This window comes from Gadus morhua, chromosome 12 (genome assembly GCF_902167405.1).
Source record: "Gadus morhua chromosome 12, gadMor3.0, whole genome shotgun sequence".
In the NCBI taxonomy this organism is placed as follows: Eukaryota; Metazoa; Chordata; class Actinopteri; order Gadiformes; family Gadidae; genus Gadus; species Gadus morhua.
Window position 1 is genome coordinate 19,582,607 of NC_044059.1, and position 26,825 is coordinate 19,609,431.

The following is a 26,825-nucleotide window of genomic DNA, read 5'->3' on the forward strand; positions in this document are numbered from 1 at the left end:
CAACCGGACTGTAACACAAGGGGAAAATAGGGTGCGTTTTGCGTATCGGGGTTTTGCGTAACGTCAGAGAACGTCTCATTTATTGGAGTATGCGCGAACAATACTTAGGGTTTTCGCGCCGGCAATCTCAACAAACATAATCAGTCGAGAGCAGACGCCACATCATGGGGAAGCAGGGCTCTTAAGTCTCACGCATTCGGCGTGAGACACGTGAGAAACCCATGCACACGCTCACACCCGCCACACTTCGTATTTCTCACGCAGAGAAATTACCAGGATAGCGCCCACCAACTTGCGCCACTATTTAACAGTGGAACAGGTAGGAATCAAATGGGTTCCCCTTACGAAGGGTGACCAGACGTCCTCTTTTGCCCAGACATGCCCTCTTTTTGAGACACTTATAAAAATAAATGTGTCTGGGCGGAATTTCAAAATCGTCCGGGATTTTATTAAAGCCTCATACATGTTCACATTGAATTTGCGTTGCGTTCCTCTGGGTCGGTCACAAACTACTTAAGCTACGCCCTTACCCACCTCAGTTCTGTTCGCTTTGCATTGCTGGAAGTGAGTAGGGGGAGTGGTTAAGTAGAGCCTTCAGATTGGACGGTTTGACTTTAGAGTTACCGTCATGTTTTGTATTTTTTGTTTTGTTGCCATTATTGTTTTATAGGGACAAACATTAACAAATTTCTCCTACAGGGGATTGATAAAGTTCTATCTATTGAACAGAAAGAAACACTTGGTCATACTTTACACACTTTACCACAGCATTGGCCTACTGAATGCCACAGATATATTTTAAGCATTGGACTGAATGCCACATAAATATATAATTATGTTTTTGCACGTTTGCAACGTTTAAAAGTTCAGGGAAAAGTATAGCCTCTACTGGTGTTGCTTAGGCCAATATCCTTTTGAGGCAGTGTTGTTTCCGAATATTAGTGTTAAGGGCCAATAATGCTTACTATCATACATTAGTAACCATGTCTGTGGACGGGTTAGGGTTCCGGCTGGCTCCATACATTACGAAGAGGTAAAAGAGGTCAACGAGGCAAGTGGTGGATTCATTGAAATGGTTGAGGAAATTTGATTGCTGAGAAACTACAGCAATTTGAAGAGTTTTTTTGTTTATATTTTATATTGTGTGTTGAAAGTTTGATATTTAAACCAAAAATACAGCTACACTTTCACACCATCACTTTGTGTATTGTTTTTTTAATCTTTTATTATCATTTCTGGGTACATGGTCTTATGAGACATCAGGCCTCTAGGCTTTGAGTTAGGCCCTCAGTTTGGCTCTTTGATTGGTGAATGCACACTTATCCTTTGGCACATTCATTAATGTATTGACATGAATGTTTCATATGTTCCAAAAAAACATGAATAACATATGCACGACCGCGTTTTACGACTGCTTAATGGGTGCGATGTAGGTCTTAATTTTCATTGAAGTGGTCTTAAAAAAGTCTAAAAAAAGTCTTAAATTTGGGTTGATCAAACCTGGGGAAACCCTGATCTAGAACGTTCGTATTTAAGCGGGAATCATTTTCATTTGCTCTCCATGCCACCAATCTAACCAACCAATCGCGTGTAGCATGCTTTAAACAAATCCAAAAAAGTTTTTGAAATCGTCACATAAACAAACTAATCGACAAGACGAGGGATACATGACAAGGGATATATCTCTTGTCTTTTATCCCTCTATTCCCCACTATTCACGGAGCCTGAGGTGAATAATTGTTAATTAAATAGTCTAGATAGATAGATAGCCTCGTCAAGTCTTTATTAATACCAAACGACACAAATCGTCGGGAATCCATTTAGGTGGTTCGGCCCACACAGGACAGTAGCCTACAAGACCACACAGAACAAGTCTGACTGGACATACACACAATACATCACATTAAAACTAGACACGCGTTGATAGATAGATAGATAGACAGATAGGCCTAGATCAGGGGTCTGCAACCTTTTGTATCAAAAGAGCCATTTTGGCCCATCTCCCGCAAAAAAATTTTTTTTGGAGCCGCAAACTTTTTAATTCACCCCCTCCCCCCTCCGGAGACGCTAACGCTGCGCACCGCACAGACATTTTTTGTGACACTCTGTAAAAAAATAACATAAATCTTTAGCTGTCATGTGGCATCAGGGAGTAGCCTACAGTACAGTAGACTACAGTAGCCAGTCAGCAGCGTCAACCGTTGACGTTCTACGTGATCGGTCATGGCCAGCAATGTAAACAAGGAATAGATAGCATAGCATAGCGATACAATAGTCAAGTAATGAAAAAACTGTAAGGACCTTTATTATCAAAATATAACGTACTGAAACTTTAATATTCAACACAAGAACTTTAATGCTGTAAACCCTTCTCGCTCAGTATTCGTTCGTGCAATTGGCTGTCAACGGTGGATGCTGCTGATTGGCGGCTCACTGGCATGTCCCGCCTCCTGCCAATGGCAGCATCTAGGCTACTTCCTGATGCCAGATGCCAGTTAAAGATTTAACTCCTACTGGGATTAGCCAACTGCAAATCAACGAAGCTTTGTCATTCACTCCCCCCCTCACGGTAGCGCAATTGCGCATCCATTGCGACCTCTCGTTTAGTTGACGATATATATCAAAATATATATATATATATATATATATATATATAATTTTTTTTTTTTAATTTTTTTTTAAGAAAACTGCAGGGAGCCACGGCTGAGGGGCTAAAGAGCCGCATGCGGCTCCGGAGCCGCAGGTTGCCGACCCCTGGCCTAGATAGATAGATATGTTTCATTATTTGCCTTGCGGAGCCAACCAGTCCTGTGCACGTATGCAAATTAGCCATGTGCGCCAATGTCTATTTGTTTTGAGTGCGACGAATGAGTGCAGATCATGATTTGCAGATGCAGATCAGTGAAACATATTTTAATTAGCCTACTACAGCACGCAGGGTTTTTTGTTCTCGGTTGTAATTAGCCTACATTTTAGGAGTTGTTTTATATTGGGGGAATCACTGTCCTACTTGTTGTCGAAGCACTTTATCCAACAAGCAAAACCGTCTCGGCAATATGGCCAAAGTGTATGGGAGTTCACTCTTTGATATGGCTGTCTGTACTAAAAGCATACGGCTCCTTTAAATGCGTCTGCATAATTGCATTGTGCGACTTGAGCGACCAAAGCGAACAGAAATATTCGCAGCGAAACTTTGTGAGCGACCAAAGCGTCTTTGACGCTTTGGTCGCTCCTGGTGTGGACGTACAGTTAGTGGTGCCGCACAGAAAATGTATACATTTGCTTCAGAAAACATTGTTTGTGTGTATATGCAAACTCGAGTTTGCTTGTCCACCAACCGAGTTCATTTGTAACGAGGAGTACTTGAGTAAACGATTCCTCACGCCCATCCCTAGTAGGTGGGGTACTTTGAGAAATGCATATCTCAATCAAAAAATCATGTACAGACTTTTTTCAAAATTTGTATGTGTGGGAGGACCAGAGACCCAAAACAACACCCCAAATCCCAGGAAAAGTGTTGTTTAAATAATATGTACCGTACCCTTTTGTAAAGGAAGTGTTTGTTCCAGCAGGTGGGTATGTATAATGGCAGAAATTAAATCGTATGACAGAATCTCCACTACTGGTACTACGGTGCATTTTCCAACAAGGAGTCCACCTGGAACGTGCATATCTGTGTCTGCATTAATGAGCTGGATAATTAACAGACTTAACTAATGCTTTGACCTGCAGGCGTGTGATGGAGCTCTTCCTCCAGGACTGGAGTCTATCCCGCAGGCTTCGGTTGCCTGCCATCAGCCGCCTGCAGAAGGTCCACAACGTGGACATCGCTTTCCAGGTTCTCAAAGCCAAGGGCGTCGACCTCAGAGATGAGCAAGGTAAACACCACTTTTTTCTCTTTATCAGCTGCAGTAAAGCCAAATTCTAGTGCTTTTGCCAACTACGAATTTCGTTAGTCGTCTAAAAGGAATCTATCCCGACTATTGGTCCACTATATTATATTAGTCATAAATCATAGAAAAAATAGGTGATGGTTTCCACTGATTTACACATATTTAAATGCGTAATATGTAACATTTCCACATTTAGATATACATGAATAACTAGATCTATGTTATATATTTTTTTGAGTTGTATACTTACTATGGATTTTACTGTGCATTCACACAAAAAGCGAAGAAAATATTCGCCTGTGTTGGTGTAAACTTCAAAACAATCGTGATTGTTTTGAAGCATTTCGGAGGAGGAGGAGGGGCTCTCTTGTGAACAACAACGTTTCTTTCCGCCAATTGATTCACAACCATGGCCAAGATTAACACCATCGTGTGTCTTTTCTTGTTGTGGAAGTACCACCCAGGTGAAAAAATATTATACTTCAACTACACTTTTGAAAGGATGTACTAAGTCCACTTTTAGTTTGTAACTGTATTCTGTACTAATTTCGTCGCATTCAAGTATACCAAAGTGTACTAAGGTATACCTTAAAGGTTGGGTATGGAATTCGCTTTTTTGGCCATTTTTGCAGAATTACTTGAAATCCTTATCATAACCCACTTACAGCCACTGAGTTAGAAGTACTGACATGAAAATTAAACAAGTCAATCATCTGTGGAACGGGCAGGGCTCGAAAAACTCCAGCCAATCATTTCCAACGCCACCGAGTTGCATTGGACAGTAAGTACGTCAATCAAACGGTCGTACTGCACTCCCCCTCCCCCGCACCCCGCGCGCGACCCCTTCGTGCAGTACTCGTGACCCAGAGCTCGTGACCCAGAGCAAGCTCCTGTTTGTTGTTATCCTGCGGTAGCTACTTGAACTAGTTAATCCACATTTGGCAGTAGAAGACGCCACCATCCCCACCACCACCACCAGCAAAGAGAAGGCAAACTCTTTTTCAGAGAGTAATTGATAATAAAAAACGCTGAAAGAGAAAAACTGAAATCAAGAATAATCCTAGGCGCTGCTTTCGAACGTTGGCGGCAACTGAAGGACGAGAATTGTCTAAAAACCGATGCTTGTGTGGCGGTTGACCTAGTTTCAAAGTTTATACCGTTTATACTCGGTAATACCGGTGTTGAGACGAGTGTATTACTCGGTGTGAAAATGTCCACACCACGGCAACCCTAGTGAAAACCAGGACTTCCAATACAATTATATGAAACAAACATACATTTTCTAAAAATAGTAATGATTTATGTGACCGTTTAATGTTTATAACATCTGGTGCAACCATAGCCGCGGGAACGTTCTCAGCAGGGGGTGCTGGAAAAAAAAAACTCAGCCTGCACTAGACTCGCAACTCGTTACATTGATAAAAAAGATATATAGCAGCGCAGCTCAATTACACCAGTGCATGCGCGCACAGTTAATAATTGATCGTTGTGTTCACTTCCTTCACACCATGGTTCACATCCAGCTGCTCACAGAACAAGTTTAGCGCACCACCGCTCCCCTCACACTTTTTCATGTAACCTTTTTTCAGCACTAGGTCATATGAGCATTAAATAAATGCTGGTCTCAAAATGCCTTGGACAGCAGCGAGGATGACTCGCTTTGCCACGGGCCGAAACAGTTCGGAGCGACCACAGCCAGAGCGAACACAGCGGGGCAGAGGAGTGTCAGGAATAGTCTTTGGTGTACACATCAGTACGGCCTATTTGCACTTCTGTTTAGTGGCAATGCAGTGTTTTATTCTATGCCTTTTTAATCTCGTATATTATTTCAATGAATACAATTAATTTATTCATAAAAACAAGATCTGGTCTTCAAATCTTTTTTCCAAATATAGGCCGTCTTACAATGGGGTTTGTGTTTATATTCGGACCAATACGGTACAGCGGGCGCTCACATGACGTTAAGCATTTCCTGGTGCATAATGTGACGCTTCAGAGCCTAAAATCCCGTTTCTCCCCGTTGACACGACAACACATAACCGGCGTTTTCAGAAATCTCCACTTTGGCCGGAGTTTTTAGAAATGATCGTTTTCTGTGATAAGACAGGGCCTCAGACAGGGGGTGTTGCAGCACCCCTACTTCCCGCGGTACTGGGTGCAACTTACAGCTGCAGTGTTTCCCCTAGAATTTTTTTTAGGCCCGGTGGTAAGAGCTGACAGTGTGATTTGTAATACATATTTCACGGGATGCCAGAGTATTTGTTGGTTATTTCCATATTAAACACTTGCTTAGCCATCCCAAGTTGGTTAAGTTATGGACATATAAAGAACGAGGCTAGTGTTTTGCGGGGGCTGTAAAAATGTCCATGGTAACGGCGGGCTGAACCAATCAGACGTCGCATTTACGCGATCGGTTCATGGTATAGTTCTTCTGCCGGAGAATAAATGTACTCTCGTTTGGCACCGTGTTTAGGAAGAACCTTGAAATACCTTTTTGTCCTTCATCCCTTTTAAGTTTTTTTGGTGGTGCAATGCTAATGATGATATAACTTAATGCTGCCGCATTTTTATTTTTTTTTCTTTTTCATTTTTTTTTTTTTTTTGGGCGGTTGTTGGCCTGGCGGGGCGCTCGTTGGCCTGGCGGCCCGCCAGGCCAACGAGCCAGCTTTTTTTTCCAAAGTGATAAATTATTATAAATAATTAATATTATAAAATTATTATAAAGTTGCCCCCCGATAGCATCGACTATCGGCGATCGCTAGGGGAGGCTATCGGACGATGGAAGCTTGTAGACGATTGCCCAACCCTAGTATTTATAGTAAATTTGTGTCACAATTTAAGCATCAAAGGCATGTACTTTAAGTATAATGTTATAATACTATAATGTAGAGTGGAAGTGTATATGAAGTGTATTTTATCAGTACTTATACTACAGAATAAGTGTATTTTGAACCAACTATCATCATACCTCTATAATATTTCAAATTAAATTAAAATACACTTTCTGACTATATTCAGTACTTTTTAAGTGTGCCATTATGTTAATACAAGTATTTAATATTGATTTATAGTACATTTTTATCACAATTTAAGCATCAAAGGCATGTACTTAGTATAGTTATTATACTATAATGTAAAGTGGAAGCGTATATTAAGGGTATTTTAAGTACAATACTGTTATACTGCTAAGTACTTTATAAATACTACAGAAATATACTTACAATACATCACTATTATACTTCACATGCACTTCTTTCTGGTACCATTTTAGTACACTCCATGGGTGCTATTTTGTTCCATGACAAAAAACACTTAAATTGTACAAACCAAAACTTTAATTTAAATATTAATACAAACATACATTCAACAACACCTAACTTTAAAACGTCTGACATATATAACATACATAATAAAACTACTGAGGAGCAACCTTGGTGTAGCCCTCATTATTGCATTTCCTCCGCAGCAGGGCCCGGATCTCACTAACCATGGTGTTGGGGAATTTCTCCCTCACCGTGTCTGTGAAAACAGGAAGGACGCATGTGATTTAAGACTTAAGATAAACAATATATTACATTGACACAGACTAGTGCTTGTGCCCATTGGGGGCGTGCCCGCGTGCCAAATCGGAGCGTGCAAAACGTAAAAAAACGCAGCCCCCGGTACGCCACGTGGTCCCGCTACACCACAGGCCCCCGCTACGCCACAGGCCCCCGCTACGCCACAGGCCCCCGCTATAAAAGCAACTCTTTCTATTAGGCTATCATCATTACCGTAACATTCCTACATTTTACCATACAAATACGACATAAAGACGCTCTCAGGTGCAAACGTAGCCCCCGCTACGCCACAGGCCCCCACTACGCCAGTTGATCCAGTAACTTTACTTTGATTACTAAATTCAAGCATTATACTTCGATAAAAGCAACTCTTACTATTAGGTTATCATCATTACCGTAACATTCCAACAGACTATAGCCAAAGTTAGCTGACGTTACAAAGAGTATTTCGGAATCATTTCACTACCGATTTGGAACTGACTTACCTCCAACGAAAAGCAATTTGGCTGCAATAGGCTTCGCCTCTTGTTGTCGCCGTTGTGTAGGCAAAATTACCTCTATCCAGCCCTGCTCCGACTCAAGGTCTTCCCTGCAGTTAACCGTTATTTTTTTATTTCTGTATGCATCACGTATGACGGATGTATTTTCTGCTCTAACGGAGCCGTCTTGGAAATAAAACAAACAAACATTGTCATTGTTAGACCCGGAGACATTAGGTGCTCACTGCTCATTTCAAATAGAACACTAACCGTCCGCGCCAAGTGTATTTCACTACACCACCAATTGGCGCCCTAAATACTACATTCTCATTGGACGTCGATTTGCAGCCGCACACCGATTGGATAGCCGTTATAAACTTGCTATTTTCAAATTTTGGTTCTAGCCTTGGATCTTCTTTAATAGTTAGTCGTTGGAGCTAGTAAAAGTAGCCATTTCAGTATTATTTATCTGTAATTTTTTGATTAATTCAACCCTTTGGTTGTGATGATGTATGAAATGACCCATTCCATCAACTTACAAGTGGAATTTATGGAAATATACTTAAATATACTTCTAATGAAGTGAAATTAAAGTATACTAAAAATAAAGCATTTTAATAGTGTATTACTAAGTGTACTTTTCAGAATCACACTGAATGACAACTATAAGTTTTTGCAATTTAGTATACTTTTTCTAAGTACACTGAAATAAAGCTTAAAATTAACTTGCATTAAAGTGAACTGTAAGGAAGTATACTTAAATACACTACTAATAAAGGGAAATTTAAGTATACTTTAATAAAGCATTTTAATAGTGTATTACAAAGGACTTGAAACAAAGTACTTTTCAGAAGTACACTAAAATACCACTTTAAGTATGTGCAACTTAGTATACTTTTTCTAAGTACACTGAAATACAGCTTAAAATGTATTTGCATTAAAGTGCACTTTATGGAAGTACACTTAAATACACTTCTAATGAAGTGAAATTAAAGTATATTTTAATAAAGCATTTTAATAGTGCATTACAAAGGACTTGAAACTAAGTGTACTTTTCAGAAGTACACTACATTACCACTTTAAGTATTTGCAACTTAGTATACTTTTGCTAAGTATACTGAAATACAGCTTAAAATTAACTTAAATTAAAGTGAACTTTACGGAAGTATACTTCAATACACTTCTCATGAAGTGAAATTAAATTACACTTTAAAAAAGTATTTTAATAGTGAATTCCAAAATACTTGAAAATGAGTACTTTTCAGAAGTACACTTAGGTACAAATTACAATACACTTACAATAAAGTACACTTTTTATAAGTACACTAAATTACCACTAAGTATTTGCAATTTAGTTTACTTTTTCTAAGTACACTTGGGTACAATTTAAATAAACTTAAAATAAAGTATACTTTTTAAAAGTACAAAGCAATACCACTTTAAGTATTGCAGAATTAGTATACTTATTTTTAAGTATGTTAAAGTTGAATTTAATGACGTCTATTGTGAAGTACACTTTTTAAAAGTTACGTTAAGTATACTTTAAATTAAGCACAAAAAGTAAAAGTATACTTGTACTAACTTTTGTATAATTGAATTATACTTGTAATACACTAAAGTATAATACTTTTTCACCTGGGCAGAGACGTCGGGAGAACCCAACGCTGTCGTTTATGGGTTCATAATTTCCTCCGGAGGCAGACGCATAGATTTTATATAGCTCAGGGAGTCCGCAAGCAGCAGCAATCACGGTCTCCTCCGTGTTGCCGTTCAATCTCGACTTGAAAGAGGGAACACTGATAGGATGTTTCGACAAAATATCGAGCGGAATTTCCAGAAAAGAAAATTCAGATATTTGAAATGGCGCAAAATGTTTGCGTCGGATGAATCCTGCGAAATCAGCGTGAACTAGGTTTTTACGTACCTCGATATTAATTAATTCGCGCCACGCCTTCATTTTTGGTGTGACCGCATATTTATGATACTCTCACCTCACGATGTAATACGATTTTAAAGTACAATTCCGGTATTTTGAACATCGAGTCTCCATCTGGTTTGTCTAGGATGAAATAGTGGTTAACACCGAAATTTTGAATATTGGTCCTGTCTCGAGTATTTGGCTAATTTCACAATGGCTGGCTATGTACAGTAGTTGGGTCATCTATAGAAGTTATGTGACCGTGGAAAGCAAAGTTTCGTTTCTCACTGTATTCAAGATTCAATACTTTATTGCCAAACAACTCTGTACAACTCTGTACTCTGGTTTCAGTGTGCTCATGACAGTACATAACAAAGACCCACACAAAAAGACACATAAAACGTAGAACATAATTTCATCGATGCAGTTTTCTTCCAAGGATCCCACTTAGATACAACAAATAGGCAGATAAAAGAAAAAGCGACATCCCCACACATAAGACATATAGCCCACTTACACCTGGTTGACAGGCCAGGTAAAGTGTTGTATGTTTGATTAAAGTGACAGGCTTATAGGTGCAGGTGAAGTGCAAATGGGCATGGAGCAAGTCGTGCAAAACTGCATAAGGTCCAATAAATAAGTACATAGTTAAGAAAACTCACAGTATATAAAAACAGAGTAGAAATGTGTGTGTATTATACTATACAGGGCCACTGGGGGAGTCTGCATTCCTGATATACTGGTATAGGGTTGTAGAGTTGTTAAGAGATTTAATGATTCTCTTCAATATGTGCTGTTGAGGAAGCAGGAGGTTTTAGTTTTGACGGCCCTCAACCATCTACCTGATGGGAGTGAATTGAAGACGGAGTTTGCAGGGTGCAGGTCTGATGGAGTTCAGGCGTGGTGCCTGAATTCAGGCTTGAGCGGTGTGTATGTATGTTGTCAAGAAAAGTGAAAATAGGTGAGCGGGGCCTTTTTAAAATGTATAGTCAACGCGTCAACCTACCTGACCTTTTCATTGACATGTCTGCCACCAACTAGGCGTAGTCTATATAAGGAAGTCTTTGACCTTTGTATGTTTGCACTGAGGATGGTCTGAATGGGACTGAAACGTTTTGCACGCACTTTGGGTAGCACTTTACACTTTTATGCAATAAAAACGTATTGTTGCATCGGCTACATGGTGTGCGAGTTCCGCTCCTTTTATTGTTGTCAAGAAAGGCAATTCTCTATGGTGTCTTCGAATGAATTTGATAATTTAAGGTACAGATAATTTCACTTCCTATCAGCCCTGAGGGTGTAAGTTATCCTGAAGAGTTTCCAGGCCTCTACTGTGGATACGGGCCTCGTAGATGTCTGAGATGGGAGGGAGACTGCAGCCAACTATCTTGGCCGTACGGACAATCCTGTCTAGTCGCATCCTCTGCTGGACAGTAGAGTTGCCATACCAGACTGTGATTGAGAACGTAAGGACACTCTCAATGGTGGCTCGGTAGAACTGCTTCATCCCCTTGCAGGCCACCCCAAACTTCTTTAGTTGGCGGATGGGAAGAAGGTGTTGGAGACGGTGAAGATCCATTCTGAGGCAAGAGAGCTCCTGGGACGAGTGAGCGAGAGTCTGGAATCATAACATGAAGTCAGAACAGATATGAAGGCATTTGTCCTCCATCATTTATGCTGAGAATTCAGATGTGAGCTGCGGGCAGGCCACAGTTTCCAAATGGCATAAACTGAAGAAAACCAGTACAATCCGTCTCCCATCTGATGATGACTCTTTGAATCTTCACATGGAAAGGTCAAACTTAGTCTTTATAGAGTCTTTATAGTTAATTCAATAAATAAATAATAACATATTTTTTAATGTTAATAAAAACAACTTCAAGCTAAAATATCTTCCATCTCCCTGCTTTCATTGATTTCGGCCCAGACATCTGATGACCCATGTGTGTATTGTAATTTTAACTGTCCATAACTGAACTCAGTATGAGCAGACCTTTCATTTGAGCCTAATATTAAGGCTCTACTACGATTTTGAAAAATGTACATTTAATGAGCCAAAAGTGGCAGCTATCTTGAATTTGAAGGTCAAAAATAGGTCTAATCCATAAATCTACATCATTTGTAAATTTATTGACCCAGATAGCCTTAGAAACCATGTATTATGCAGCACTGTGGGCAAAACCATTTAAAAAGTTAGTTTCGAGCTTGACTGACGGCAGCCATTTTGGACATAGGGCTCTCCCAAAATGTTCCCACATTTTTGTGAGGGGCACCCCGGCCCATTTTTTTATTTAACCTTTACAGATGACAAATCCAAGGAGAAACTAACCTTTGCTTTCCACGGTCACGGAACTTCTATAATTGACCCAACTAATGTGCATTTTAAAACACCCCTAAACGTTCGTTTTCAGAAATGTGAAACTCATCGCGTGGTTAGTGGTGTTCGTTGATGTTCCTAATCAAGTATCGTAGCGAAATACAGTTGTCCGTCATGTTTTATTTGGCATTTTGTAAATCTGCATTTTGTAAATTAAACGGAAACTGACCCAGGACCGGAAACTGAAACTTTTTGCTCAGTTCTAGCCCTACTGATACGGAGAACCGAGCGAAAAGACTACAAGCACTCCCCCCTTTCCGTATCCGGTCCAGTCCGGTTTCCGTTTCATTTACCAAATGCCGATTTATAAAATGCCAAATAAAAAACAGTGCAACTTGAGTTGTATTTTATCTTTGTTTTAAAAAATTTAATTGAACAAAATGCCACATCAAAATAACAAAATGGAAAATAAAATCTCTTCAAATAAATCAACTAAGACTTCCATGTGCATCATGGAATTTAAAAGTATTTCTTAAAGCGCAAGTGATGCCACTTTTTCAGATGGAATCTGAGCACTACTTGATTTAAAAAAAATTGTGTTCTTGGCTGAGAGTTTAGGATAGACGGGGGCGTGTTATCCCCATTGTTACGACTAGGGATGTCCCGATCCCCGGATCGGATCGGGCCCGATACTGGGTTTTTAAGGTAGATCGGGATCGGCCGATCTCATTCAATTTCATGGCCGATACATATTTATCTATCCATATTTTTCTACACACATACGTGAGGGAATCAGAGAGGCAGATTCAACAGAATATCCTGACTGTGTTAAATATGCAAGTAATTGTGTGATATAAATATGTAAATGATTAACTGACTAAACATTGTAAGTACATTTCTAGAGAAAATAACTCCAATATAAATGATATTAATTTATTCTACAACTTTCAAATATTTAACTTCTAAACCTTACATTATTATGGATTATTCCACGGCTCTTCTCAATGCTGGCTGAACAAACCATCCCAAGGTCAGAGAATCCTCTACACTACTGGCGGGCACATGCTACACAGCGACCCGCACTGGCTGATACAGCTACAAAGTTTCTTTGTGCACCTTGTACATCGGTGGACAGTGAGAGACTGTTTAGTGCAGTGCGAATGTCCTTGATGAGAAAAGGAACTGGTTGTCAGCCGAGATGGTGCAGATGTTGGTTTTCATTAAACAAAACCTGCACTGAACTGAAGAAGTCAGTGCAGTAGATTAAGATGGAGGAAATAAGAAGCTCTATTACACTATTATTACCCACCCACATTGTAAAAAATAATAAGCTTACTTGAAAAAAGGGTGGAAACTTGTTGCCTCAAATACGTTGAGTAACCAAAACTTTACTTTATGTTATGTTTACAAGTAATGCTTGTTATTAGGGGTGTGACGATACACTCAGCTCACGAGACGAGACGAGACACGATATTCGGTTCACGAGATCGAGACGAGACGAGATTTTAAGAAAACTACAATGACAAAATATATGACTGGACCAACAGACTTTTATTTAACCGAGTTGCACATGCATTTTGAAATGTTTTATTATAACTCTTAACATTCATGAAATTGAACTAAAATTTATAAAAGTTGAAGTAAATTAAATAATTCTTTTTTTTCCAAGTGCAAACAATATTATGTGCAAAACCAAATCAAAGTTCTACTCCATCAATACAGAGTGCCAATAGTGAAACAGAGTCTGACCAAGTATGTCACTGACAACTTGGTATTGTCCGTGTCTTATCAGTCACTCTACTGCCATTCATAATTTCCGCCGGGTACCCAAAATGCTGCCAAACAAATCATTTAAAAGTGGCGGGGGCATCTTCGACGGTAATACGGGTATTTTCCGACGTCATTCTGGCTGCCTATGGCTGCCTCCCCTGCTTCCCCTCCTTCTCCTCCTCTTCTTCTTTTCCTTCTCCTTCGTAAGGTTCTGGCAGGCTAGACGTATCAAAGGCGCATTACTGCCCCTACAGGCCACAAATAGAAGTTTGGATAGCTCAGAAATCTTGCGGGACAGATTTTTAACGCAACGGGTAATATCGTCAAGTTTAATCTCGCGAGATCTCGTGGCACGAGATCTCGTCACACCCCTACTTGTTATGTTATGTTAACGTGAGAGAATAAAAGCTATTGAGCGCAGCTTGGATGCCTGTCTATTTCTTAATGTACAGGAAATTAAATGTTGTTTGTCAACACAAAAAGTGATATCAGAAATCAGTATCGAAAATCCAGTATCGGGAAATATCGGGATCGGATCGGGAGCAACATGAAAATATCGGAATCGGATCGGGAGCTAAAAAATGAGATCGGGACATCTCTAGTTACGACCAGCGCTAATATGGTATTTTTTTAGTACAGACTACTTGCATGTCTAGTCGACGGAGGGATCACCCTACTAAATTCCACCAGATTAATTTTGGTTTAATAAGAAGCTGACTTTTCATATCCTTTGAATGTGTGCCATTTGTGACTCAAATATATATTTTCACGAATCATGTGGTTGACTTTGAATTGTATTCATTTTGAAAGGACAAATAAGCCCATAAAAATGCATGTTCATAAGACATCCCGTGCTCATTATGTGTGACTTGCTATATTTTCCCAGGCTCAATCATTGACTCCAGAGACATTGTGGATGGACACCGAGAAAAGACTCTAAGCCTTCTGTGGAAAATTATCTTTGCTTTCCAGGTGAGTGTTGGATTCATATCATGGCAAACACTTCCTCCCATCCCCACAAGACCAGACCACTAAGTCATCCTACACCCCCACTTCTCTGGCTTTCGTCTTAAGGTGGAAGTGATTTTGGATGAGACCCAGTTGCGTGAAGAGATAGGCTTTCTGAAGAGCACCCTGAGGACCAAGCAGAAGCTGGCCTCTCTGAAGGCCGACCACGGCCTTCAGCAAAGCAGTGCTGGAAGGGGGCCGGCCCCATTGCATTTTCAAACCAGCAGCACCAAGATCGGCCTGCTGATGGAGTGGATCAATGCTGTCTGTGACTACTACAATCTGAGGGTGAGTAAATCAAAAAGGGTGGTGGTGGTAGTTGCTATGGAGGGTTCTGGTCTGAAATCACACATGCTACCAGGCAGGGGTTAAAATTAACTTTTTTTTCACCACCGTCCCGGAAACGTCCCGAGAAACATTTTGAACCGTCCCGAATCGTCCCGAATTTTTCCCATAAATATTTTCTACATTTTGAGTCGTTACTTAGGCCTACTGATAATATAATAAAAACACAATACATTATGTTCATGAAATAATATATTTATTTCCAGATGACAAGCAACACCCTCGCAGAACTGTGGTCTATCTACGTGACCACAGTTTTGCGCATGTGATCGCAGAGCAGCAGGCTCTCACACTGCTTGCCGCTCGAGCAGCGCGAGGCCTAATATGCCATCTTATGCACGTCTTTTTTGCGGCACGTTTACACTGCCCGAGGTAAATTGCCTGCTTGAGCTAGAACCCCAATTTACCCTTCCGGACCCTACACACATTGGCGGTTTATTGGGTTTCATTCTGATGTAAATGCGGCGGCTCTGCGGTTCAAGGGGTGGGCTTGGGTAGAGGCGTTGCGCTGTCTGCAAAGAGAAAACGCAGCATATCATCATGAGCAGTTCTAACTGAAAAGAAAGGAATCTGCGAGCTGCTGACCATGTAAGAGAAGGTGATGCAGTCGCATTAAACAAAGAAAGATGGTGCGATCTACGAGAGAGACCAGAGGAACTGTCCTTACGAGGCGTTTGTCGGGATAAAAAGCAAGATGTCAGCAAAATAAATAATATGTTGCTTTTTTGCACTTGTAAATGGTTAATCGCATTTGTAGCCTACACTCAGACTTGAACTCATTCTTGCATGCGGGTGTCTTCATTCATAATAACATTCGGGAACGAGCAGAGTCTCCCATACATAGAACAATGTGTGACGCAGCGCCACAGAATCAACACCGAGCGCCACAAATTGATTCTGCTTTTTTGACAGCGGATTCGCCCGCTCATCCTCTCAATGCACCTACAAAGGCAAATCCGAAGCAGCAGGAATGTAAAAAGGGATAGTGTATAGAACGCCGGTAATTATCGGGAAAATAAGCCCCGACAGGGCGAACTTGTTTCGCCCTGAAGGGGTTTATTTTCGATCATGACCGGCGATGTTCTCTACATATCCCGCTTATTACACGGCTACTTGCCAAAACGAAACAATAACTTCACATGGTGTGTCTTTTTACAATTTATTTGATGCCACCAGCATTCGTGGTGTTGATTAGCAGAGAAATAGTCCGCCAAAGACGTTGACGTCGCTTAGCAACCGAAGACGCTGGGGTTGACAAGTTACCGGTACTTGCGGAAACTTCATTAGAGGCGAAAAATCTGTTGTTTTCCTTGACAGCGGTCAATTATACTCATTATTATACTTGGCAACGGTGAATTATCAAATATAATTCAACGCCGGAAGTTGTGAAGTTCCCATGCAAGTGAACGGAGCGTTCCATGGCATTGAGAAGACCCATGTAATAATTGAGATTAATGTGAAATGCTATGTATATATATATATATGAAATTTAGATTCATTTAATTTAGATGAATGACAGTGTTAGACCCCCAGGCCGTTCTGCCGGCGATTTAAATTCGCTCTGCAGCATTGGCTGGAGATCGGGAAGTCTCCCGGTGGGCCGGCCCACTTTTTGTTTTGACTCTGTGCGCAGCCCCGCCTTCTCCAGTGAACCAAGAAAGCCTGACGAACGGGGGATTTTACACCCGCTGTCTCACTGAACAACACAAACGCGAGCGCGCCAGCCAATCGAACGAAGCCCTTTCCATTAAATAAGTATTTTCCACCGATCGCGAACATCGCAGAAAGTGTTGAAAACTTAAACAGAAAAATGAAGTCAGTGCCCGCAAAATTCTCTTCGTCCCGAAGTCGACCCGAGAGAGAATAAAAATCCTCCCGATGACAATTAATTACGTCCCCGGGACGACGGGACGTCGTTAATTTTAATCCCTGCTACCAGGGCTGATGGGTTGGTTGCATTATTTCAAACTTGTATTACTTTGCCATTATAATTCATTATTGTCATCCATGACCCAAAGTTTCTGGCTTTTTACACCAGTCTGAATACTTGATGAATACTTGATAATGAATAATATTGATTTTCCCCTCAACAGGTGGAAAACTTCACTGTGTCTTTCTCAGATGGCCGGGTACTCTGTTACCTGATTCACCACTATCACCCTGAAATCCTGCAAGAGCAGGCCATTAGCCACAGCACCACACAGACTGTGGACTGTTCCCCTCTGGGCCGTGTTGAGCTGGACTGCTCCAACAGCGACTCGGACAGCTCCTTCAACATCCACCCATCCGTCCACAAAGGTGTGGTTTTGTTCGATTTTTAAGCAATGATAATAAGTTGCTTGGATTTCAAGGATCGAAACGTATAATTTCCTATATTGTTCTGCAATACAGGCCTGGAATCTCCCTCGTTTGAATTCAAAGATCTCCTTGAAAAGGAGAAGAACAACTTCAGACTGGTCAACAGTGCGGTTGCGTTCCTTGGGGGAGTTCCGGCCATGATCAACCCCACCGACATGTCCAACACCATTCCAAATGAAAAGGTTTGATGCAGCTCCTAAAAATCAACTATTGGGCTGTGAAAAGATTAGGGTTGGTGGTAGAGCCCGACCGATAAAGGATTTTTAAGGCCGATGCGTAAAATCTTTATTTTAGTGTGTGTGTGTGTGTGTGTGTGTGTGTGTGTGTGTGTGTGTGTGTGTGTGTGTGTGTGTGTGTGTGTGTGTGTGTGTGTGTGTGTGTGTGTGTGTGTGTGTGTGTGTGTGTGTGTGTGTGTGTGTGTGTCACGTCAGCGAGTGGACGAGCGAGGAGAGCGAGCGGTAGTGTGCGTGTAATTTTAGTGAAGTATTGAAGGAGTCCGGTTGTGTGTAAGAAAGAGTAAAGTACCCAGCCTGTCAAGGATCGTTGGCCGCTACATTCCGACCATATTCCGACCTATAAGCAGACCCGCTGCCTGTCAAAGTGAAGGGTGTTGCCCCCAAGAGAGCATCAGCCCTGGAGGGAACGTCTCTCCTGTGGAGGCGGAGCACAAGAGGGTATACATGCTTCAATAGTGTGCGTAATAGTATAAATAAAAATAAAGCACATTAATTTGACTGATTTTAGCTTTTGTGTGATAAAGGAAAGCAGAGTTGGTTGGGCCACATTTGCCATGTCAGCATCATGGACAGCATCGTAGCTCAGCTGACGTGGAAAAACATCTGACCTACCAGATCTATGGATCTGCCATGCGACTGTTTGGGCTACAATTCCTTTAGAGATACTTCCTCGTACGGACCCAACCAACGCGCCCAAATGCGGCCCAACCAACTCTGCTTTGCGATATTTTGTTTATTTCCAATAGCCTAGGTCAGAGTCACGGGTCCATTGTTTGAGAACCCGCACCAGCAAAGTTCAGCACCAGATCGGCCCGCCGATATATCAGTCGGGCTTTAGTCTATGGAGCCAGTTTCCTGCCATAATTCAAACCTGAAAAAAAAAGTTTCAAAGGCTTGTAAGTCTGGGTTTGAAAACTCAACACCTTGTAAAAAAAGGTTTTGCAACACTGAAAAAAGAGATTATAACCTGAAAAAAATTCAAACAAAAATTCAAGCATCTGTAAACATGATTTTGTGTTCTATTTTATCTTCTTCATAATTTTCACCAACACATTTTCAAACTTCACCAGCGCATTTGCAGAGTTTCAAATCTGGCACTGTTCTAACAGTGTGTTTCATTGTTTCCCGGTTTTGAAACCTTGTAAATGTGATTCTGCAAACAGGTGTTCATATATTGAGAAATAAGTTTTGAAAGGTTGAATATTTAGTTTTAAAAACATTGCAACGTATTTTTTCAGAACTGACTTTTCAGCACTGACTTTTCAGAGATTTGACCACACAGGCGCAAGCTTTGAGTCACGTGAATATTGGCAGTGTTCTGTTGCGCACTCGTTTTGAAACTCCTGACAGTCAAATCTGAAGAAAAAAAGAACGTTCCTGGGGGCGGGACCATTTAGCTCTAAACGTATTGGTTGCTCTCGGCTGACGTACATTCCAATCACATGTGCCGTTCACCGGGCTGTGCGTGATTGACAGTGCTCTGCCATTGAAAAGAATGTGATTGGAATGTACGTCAGTACATTCCAAGGGGTCAGACAACTATCATGCCGTCGCAGTCCACCGCCCAGACTCCCCCATCCGCCAACACCCTCATGGGGATAAGGGAGGGACGAAGGATGTACACGTGCTGTTCACCGGGCTGTGCGTGATTGACAGTGCTCTGCCGATGACAAGAATGTGATTGGAATGTACGTCAGCCGGGAGCAACCATTAGGTTTAAAGCTAAATGGTCACGCCCCCAGGAACGTTTTTTTTTTTCTTCAGACTTGACTGTCAGGAGTTTCAAAACATATGCGCGAGAGAACACTGCCAATATTCACGTGACTCAAAGCTTGTGCCTGTGTGGTCAAATCTCTGAAAAGTCAATGCTGAAAAGTCAGTTCTGAAAAAATACGTTGCAATGGCGTAAACGTACACCTTTACAAGTAAAACTAAATATACAACCTTTCAAAACTTATTTCTCAATGTATGAACACCTGTTGCAGAATCCCATTTACAAGGTTTCAAAACCGGGAAACAATGAAATACACTGTTAGAACAGTGCCAGATTTGAAACTCTGCAAATGCGCTGTTGAAATTGTTTGAACTTTGAAAATGTGTTGGTGAAAATGATGAAGATAAAATAGAACACAAAATCATGTTTACAGATGTTTGAATTTTTGTTTGAATTTTTTTCAGGTTATAATCTCTTTTTTCAGTGTTGCAAAACCTTTTTTAAAAGGTGTTGAGTTTTCAAACCCAGACTTACAAGCCATTGAAACTTTTTTTTTCAGGTTTGAATTAGGGATCGACCGATACGGATTTTTTAGGGCCGATACGATACCGATATTTTTTCATCAGCCTTAGCCGATACGCCGATACCGATATTTAGAGCCGATACTACATTTTTTTTTTTTTTTTTTGCTCCCTCAATCATAAAAATTACACTGATAACAAATGTTACAAGTCTCAATTAAAAAAAAGGAACATTTATTGAACTTCAATATAAAAAACTATATTTAACAAATAGTAAAAACAGGTGAGGTAGAACAAGTAAAAAAAATAAAATAAAAAAAAAATCGGCGAAAATCGGCCGCGTATCGGCCGATACCGATACACGTAAAAAAACGCGAATATCGGCCGATAATATCGGCCGACCGATATATCGGTCGATCCCTAGTTTGAATTATGGCAGGAAACTGGCTCCATACTAGTTGGGCAACCTTTCTCATTCCATCCCATGTCGATCAAAATTTTTTGCAGGTCGTGACATCATATCTTTCATTCCTCTGCTCCCGTCTCTTGGACTTGCGAAACGAGACAAGAGCTGCTCGTGTCATCCAGGGGGCTTGGAGGAATTACAGGCTGATGAAGGACCTAGTGCTTTATCAGGTTGGTTCGGTGTATACCTTTCCAAACAAAGTAGAAAACCAAAAATGTCATTTTTTTGTTAAACCAGAATTGTATAGAAGCTAACTCCCATTCGCACACTTTTCTTTTTCATACACAGCAAAGAAATGTGGCAGCAGCCAAAATCCAGGTGCTTGTAAAGAGCTTTCTACAGAGACGCAGGGCAGAGCGGGAGAGGTCTGCAGCAATTCTCATCCAAGCCAGGTGGAGGGGTTACGCAGCTCGCAATGCACTGAGGCAAAAGAGAGAGGCTCAACTTTGGGCTCTGCAACATGATGCAGCAACAATCATCCAGGTACACAGATGAAGGATTCATATTGTTAAATGGCACATGTGTAAGAATGTCATTTCTTGTCATTCCTGACCTTTTTGGACGTAAGTGAACTGCAGCCTGCTGGAGATCCCGCATTGAGAGCACTGGTGTGCGGCCTGTGTGTGGAGACCAGGGGCGCAAATTTAGTGGGACAGCAAAATATTGAGGGACATGTCCACCCTCCCTAAAGTTGGCAAATTGGTGAGACGGGAGCAATTATAAACTTATGTTGTTTATAATCATAAATAATGTTGCGAGTAAATATACCAATTAAACTTACAAATTTGTTAAGTTCTGGAAAATCTGCGCTCAGACGTCACTTCCCTACTTTTTGAGGAAAAACCGTCTTGGTTAAAATATAAAATAATTCTACCCAACAGAATCTCTGGGAAGTTCTCATTACAACCTGTTCATATAGTGCCAATTAAAAATGATTTATGCATGTACAATTATACACGGCCCGTTGAAGGCCTCAAACAAAACAATTGTATATATTAGGTCAAATGCATATACCTGACACTGAGAAACAGGCTTCTGTTATATCCCCTGCAAATATAAACAGCTTTTTGAAATCCTTCTTTTCTACATACAGGCTCGGTGGAAAATGTACTCTGCAAAGAGATCCTACCAGTGCCTTCGATATCATGTTGTTATTGTCCAGGCACAATGGCGTATGAGGAGGGCGGCAATTTCCTACTGCAAGATTCACTTGGCTACGACACTCATCCAGACATACACGCGTGCTTGGGCCATGGCGCGAAGAGAGCGAGGAAAGTACATATCACTGAGAACCGCAGCAGTTAAAATACAGAGAGGTTTCCGGAGATGGAGAGCCCTGAGATTGGCTCGGAAACGTAGAGCAGCTATAGTAATCCAAGCAGCATTTCGGAAATGGCACTTGGAAAAAGAGACCCAAAGATCAGCTTCCGCCCTGAAGATACAGTCTTGGTACAGGATGCTCAGGTGTGTCCGTCAATTCTTGACCCTCAGGACAAGTGCAGTTTTAATCCAGGCTCTCTTCAGAGGTCGTGCCCAGAGGAGCCACTTGCAGACATTGATGCTCCAGCAGCGCTCAACCCTTGTAATCCAAAGTGCATTCAGAGGGCACGCAGTCAGAAAGCACCTGGCCAAGAAGAGACTAGCTGCAGTTATTGTGCAGCGTTGGTTCCGTGCCTGTGTGAAAAGAAACTTGGAAAGGCAGAGCTTTTTAACACTGAAGCATGCTGCCATTACCATACAGGCATTGCATCGCGGGAACACAGCACGTGGGTTTTTGAGAAAAAAGTGCTCTGCAGCAACTGTAATCCAGGCAGCTTTCAGGAGGTTTGCTGCTGAAAGGCGCTTCCTGGCTCTGAAAACAGCCACGACAGTCATCCAGCAATGGTATAGGGCAATGATTTTGGCCCACAAGACGAGGGAGGAGTATAAGGCCCTCAAGGGCTCAGCAGTCGTCATTCAAAGAGTATGGAGAGGGAGGGCAGATAGGAAGAGGCTTGAGAGGCTGCATGAATACGCAACACTTATTCAAGCCAGCTACCGGAGACACAGAGCACAGGAACTGTATAGGTCAACTAAATTGGCAGCTGTAGTCTTACAATATCATTTCAGAGCTTGCATGGGGAGAAAATTACAGAGGGCAGAATACCTTCAGCTGAAAGCGGCTGCCATTACCCTCCAAGCCAACTTTCGGGGTATGAAAGTAAGGATGCAGCTGGACAGAAAGCACCGTGCGGCCACGCTCATTCAGTCTGTTGGAAGAATGTTGATTTGCCGGAAGCGATATTTGCTCCTTCAAAGTGCAACAATTATTGTCCAAAGTCGGTACAGGGCACTAATAGAGGGCAGAGTTCAACAGTTTGAGTACCGGCAGCAACGGCAGGCCGCTATAAACATTCAAGCCACCTACAGGGGGTCTCGAGTTAGAAGAGGGCTGAGAAAGCAGCACACCGCTGCCACGGCCATACAAGCTCATTTCAGAATGTACACAGTACGTATGGCGTATCTCGCCACCAGGTGTGCCGCCATAATTCTACAGGAGCGCTACAGGGCACAAAGACTTGGGATTCAGCAGGCACAAAGATACATGGCTATGAGATCTGCCGCTGTGATTTTCCAGGCTGGCTACCGTGCTCATATGGTCCGGCAAAAGCTTTCAAAAATGCAACGAGCCGCCACAATCATTCAGAGATGGTTTCAAGCATCTCGGGACAGAAGGCACTTCCTGGTCATCAAGGCTACAGCTTTGCTCTTCCAGAGGACATATCGAGCAGTAGTACAGACAAGAGAAATTCGTTCAGAGTACTTGTTGAGGCGCAGAGCTGCCATTTCCTTGCAGGCAGCCTACAGAGGAATGAAGGATAGACAGCATCTGCAGCTGCTGCATAGGGCAGCTGTCAAAATCCAGTCCTATTTCCGCATGTTGCGACAGAGAACGTACTACAAGAATCTTCACTGGGCCACAACCACAGTGCAGTGCCGCTACAAGAATAACAAGAAGATGAGAGAGAAGATATTGACTCTTAATGCACAGAAAAATGCTGCGGTTGTGCTGCAAGCGGCCTTCCGTGGAATGAATATCCGGCGGCTTGTGAGAAGAATGCACCAGGCTGCCAGTGCTATTCAGCAAGCTTACAGAGCCCATTGTGAACGCAAATGCTATCTTACCCTGAAATCATCAGCTCTTACTCTTCAGCGATGCTTCAGGGCCAATTTGGCTGCCAAACATCAGTTGCAGCATTATCAACAAATAAGGAGGAGTGTGATCTTGCTCCAGGCAGCTTACAGAGGCCAACAAGCTAGAAAAGAGATTTCCCGCCAACATCGAGCTGCAACAGTGATCCAGGCCTCATTTAGGAAGCACAGGGAGCAAGTCAAATTCAAGGCTATGCGGCTCTCTACCATCATACTCCAGAGGAATTACAGGTCATTGATTCTTAAGAGAGCTGACAGGGGACACTTCCTTAAGGTCAAACAGTCTGCCATCGTCCTTCAAGCTGCTTTTCGAGGGATGGTGTCAAGGAGAAATACAAACCAAATGCACCAGGCCGCCAATACTATCCAACAAGCATACAGAGCCCATTGTGAACGTAGAGTGTATCTTGCCCTGAAATCCTCAGCCATAAAGCTGCAGCAACGTTTCAGGGCCAATTTGGTTGCAAAACATCAATTGCAGAAGTATCAGCAAATACGCAGGGCTGCTATCTTGCTCCAGGTAGCTTGCAGAGGCCAACAAGCCAGAAAAACGATTATCCGCCAACATCGAGCTGCAACAGTGATCCAGGCCTCATTTAGGAAGCACAGGGAGCAAGTCAAATTCAAGGCTATGCGGCTCTCTACCATCATCATCCAGAGATACTACAGGTCATTTACTCTTCTGAGAGCTGACAGAGGACACTTCCTCAAGGTCAAACAGTCTGCCATCGTCCTCCAAGCTGCCTACAGAGGTCATTGTGTAAGGATGAACATTTCCAAGATGCAAAGTGCTACAACTGTCATTCAGGCAAACTACAGAAGGTACAAACAGCAATCATGCTTCAGAAGACTCCGCTGGGCAGCCTGCGTTTTACAGCAGAGATTTAGGTCTCAAAGAATGCAGAGTTTGGAGATGAAGCACTATCAACATATAAGAAGAGTGATTATCACCCTGCAAGCTGCCTTCCGTGGAATGATAGCACGGCAGGCTGTGAGACGAATGCACCAGGCTGCCAGTGTTATTCAGCAAGCTTACAGAGCCCATTGTAAATGCAAAAGCTATCTCACCCTGAAATCATCAGCTCTCACTCTTCAGCGACGGTTTAGGGCCAATTTGACTGCCAAACATCAGTTACAGCATTATCAGCAAATAAGAAGGGCTGTGATCTTGCTACAGGCAGCTTACAGAGGCCAGCGGGTCCGAAAGGCGATTTCCCATCAACATCAAGCGGCCACAATGATCCAGGCCTCATTTAGGAAGCACAGGGAGCAGGTCAAATTCAAGGCAATGCAGCTGTCTACCATCATCATCCAGCAATACTACAGGTCCTGTGTTCTCCAGAGAGCTGACAGAGGACACTTCCTCAAGGTCAAACAGTCTGCCATCGTCCTCCAAGCTGCCTACAGAGGTCATTGTGTAAGGATGAACATTTCCAAGATGCAAAGTGCTACGACTGTCATTCAGGCAAACTACAGAAGGTACAAACAGCAATCATGCTTCAGAAGACTCCGCTTGGCAGCCTGCGTTTTACAGCAGAGATTTAGGTCTCAAAGAATGCAGAGTTTGGAGATGAAGCACTATCAACATATAAGAAGAGCGATTATCACCCTGCAAGCTGCCTTCCGTGGAATGATAGCACGGCAGGCTGTGAGACGAATGCACCAGGCTGCCAGTGTTATTCAGCAAGCTTACAGAGCCCATTGTAAATGCAAAAGCTATCTCACCCTGAAATCATCAGCTCTCACTCTTCAGCGACGGTTTAGGGCCAATTTGACTGCCAAACATCAGTTACAGCATTATCAGCAAATAAGAAGGGCTGTGATCTTGCTACAGGCAGCTTACAGAGGCCAGCGGGTCCGAAAGGCGATTTCCCATCAACATCAAGCGGCCACAATGATCCAGGCCTCATTTAGGAAGCACAGGGAGCAGGTCAAATTCAAGGCAATGCAGCTGTCTACCATCATCATCCAGCAATACTACAGGTCCTGTGTTCTCCAGAGAGCTGACAGAGGACACTTCCTCAAGGTCAAACAGTCTGCCATCGTCCTCCAAGCATCCTACAGAGGTCATTGTGTAAGGATGAACATTTCCAAGATGCAAAGTGCTACGACTGTCATTCAGGCAAACTACAGAAGGTACAAACAGCAATCATGCTTCAGAAGACTCCGCTGGGCAGCCTGCGTTTTACAGCAGAGATTTAGGTCTCAAAGAATGCAGAGTTTGGAGATGAAGCACTATCAACATATAAGAAGGGCGATTATCACCCTGCAAGCTGCCTTCCGTGGAATGATAGCACGGCAGGCTGTGAGACGAATGCACAAGGCTGCCAGTGTTATTCAGCAAGCTTACAGAGCCCATTGTAAATGCAAAAGCTATCTCACCCTGAAATCATCAGCTCTCACTCTTCAGCGACGGTTTAGGGCCAATTTGACTGCCAAACATCAGTTACAGCATTATCAGCAAATAAGAAGGGCTGTGATCTTGCTACAGGCAGCTTACAGAGGCCAGCGGGTCCGAAAGGCGATTTCCCATCAACATCAAGCGGCCACAATGATCCAGGCCTCATTTAGGAAGCGCAGGGAGCAGGTCAAATTCAAGGCAATGCAGCTCTCTACCATCATCATCCAGCAATACTACAGGTCCTGTGTTCTCCAGAGAGCTGACAGAGGACACTTCCTCAAGGTCAAACAGGCTGCCATCGTCCTCCAAGCTGCATTTAGAGGTCATTTAATCCGAAGATCCATCAATGAGCAGAATCATGCTGCCACCCTGATCCAGTCCCACTGGCGGAGCTTGGTCCAGAGACTTGCTTTCCAGCGTCTGAGGGACGCAGCCATGACTCTGCAAAGGATCCTGCGGGCAGTGTGGCTAGCCAAAGCAAAGAAGCAGCACTACATGCGCAATAGAAGAGCTGCCGTGATACTTCAGACGCACTTCCGAGGCTGGATCGCAAGGCGGCAGGTACACTTGGCTCGCATAATTATGATTAATGTTAAAACTGAAATGAGTCATGCATTAGCAGAAGTACAATCAATATCCTGCTCAGT

General features: G+C 42.3%; 1 protein-coding gene across 2 annotated transcripts in view; it reads left to right on the forward strand.

The window, feature by feature from the left end:
- aspm (assembly factor for spindle microtubules) overlaps positions 1-26,825 on the forward strand; it is a 62,242-nt gene that overhangs the window by 21,469 nt on the left and 13,948 nt on the right. For both annotated transcript variants that reach the window (XM_030371820.1, XM_030371821.1), the window contains 8 exons: positions 3,733-3,878; positions 14,824-14,909; positions 15,012-15,233; positions 17,384-17,588; positions 17,682-17,830; positions 20,627-20,755; positions 20,874-21,068; positions 21,679-26,739. In XM_030371820.1, coding sequence (XP_030227680.1) covers positions 3,733-3,878; positions 14,824-14,909; positions 15,012-15,233; positions 17,384-17,588; positions 17,682-17,830; positions 20,627-20,755; positions 20,874-21,068; positions 21,679-26,739 — 6,193 coding nt within the window. The remainder of the gene's footprint in view (positions 1-3,732; positions 3,879-14,823; positions 14,910-15,011; positions 15,234-17,383; positions 17,589-17,681; positions 17,831-20,626; positions 20,756-20,873; positions 21,069-21,678; positions 26,740-26,825) is intronic.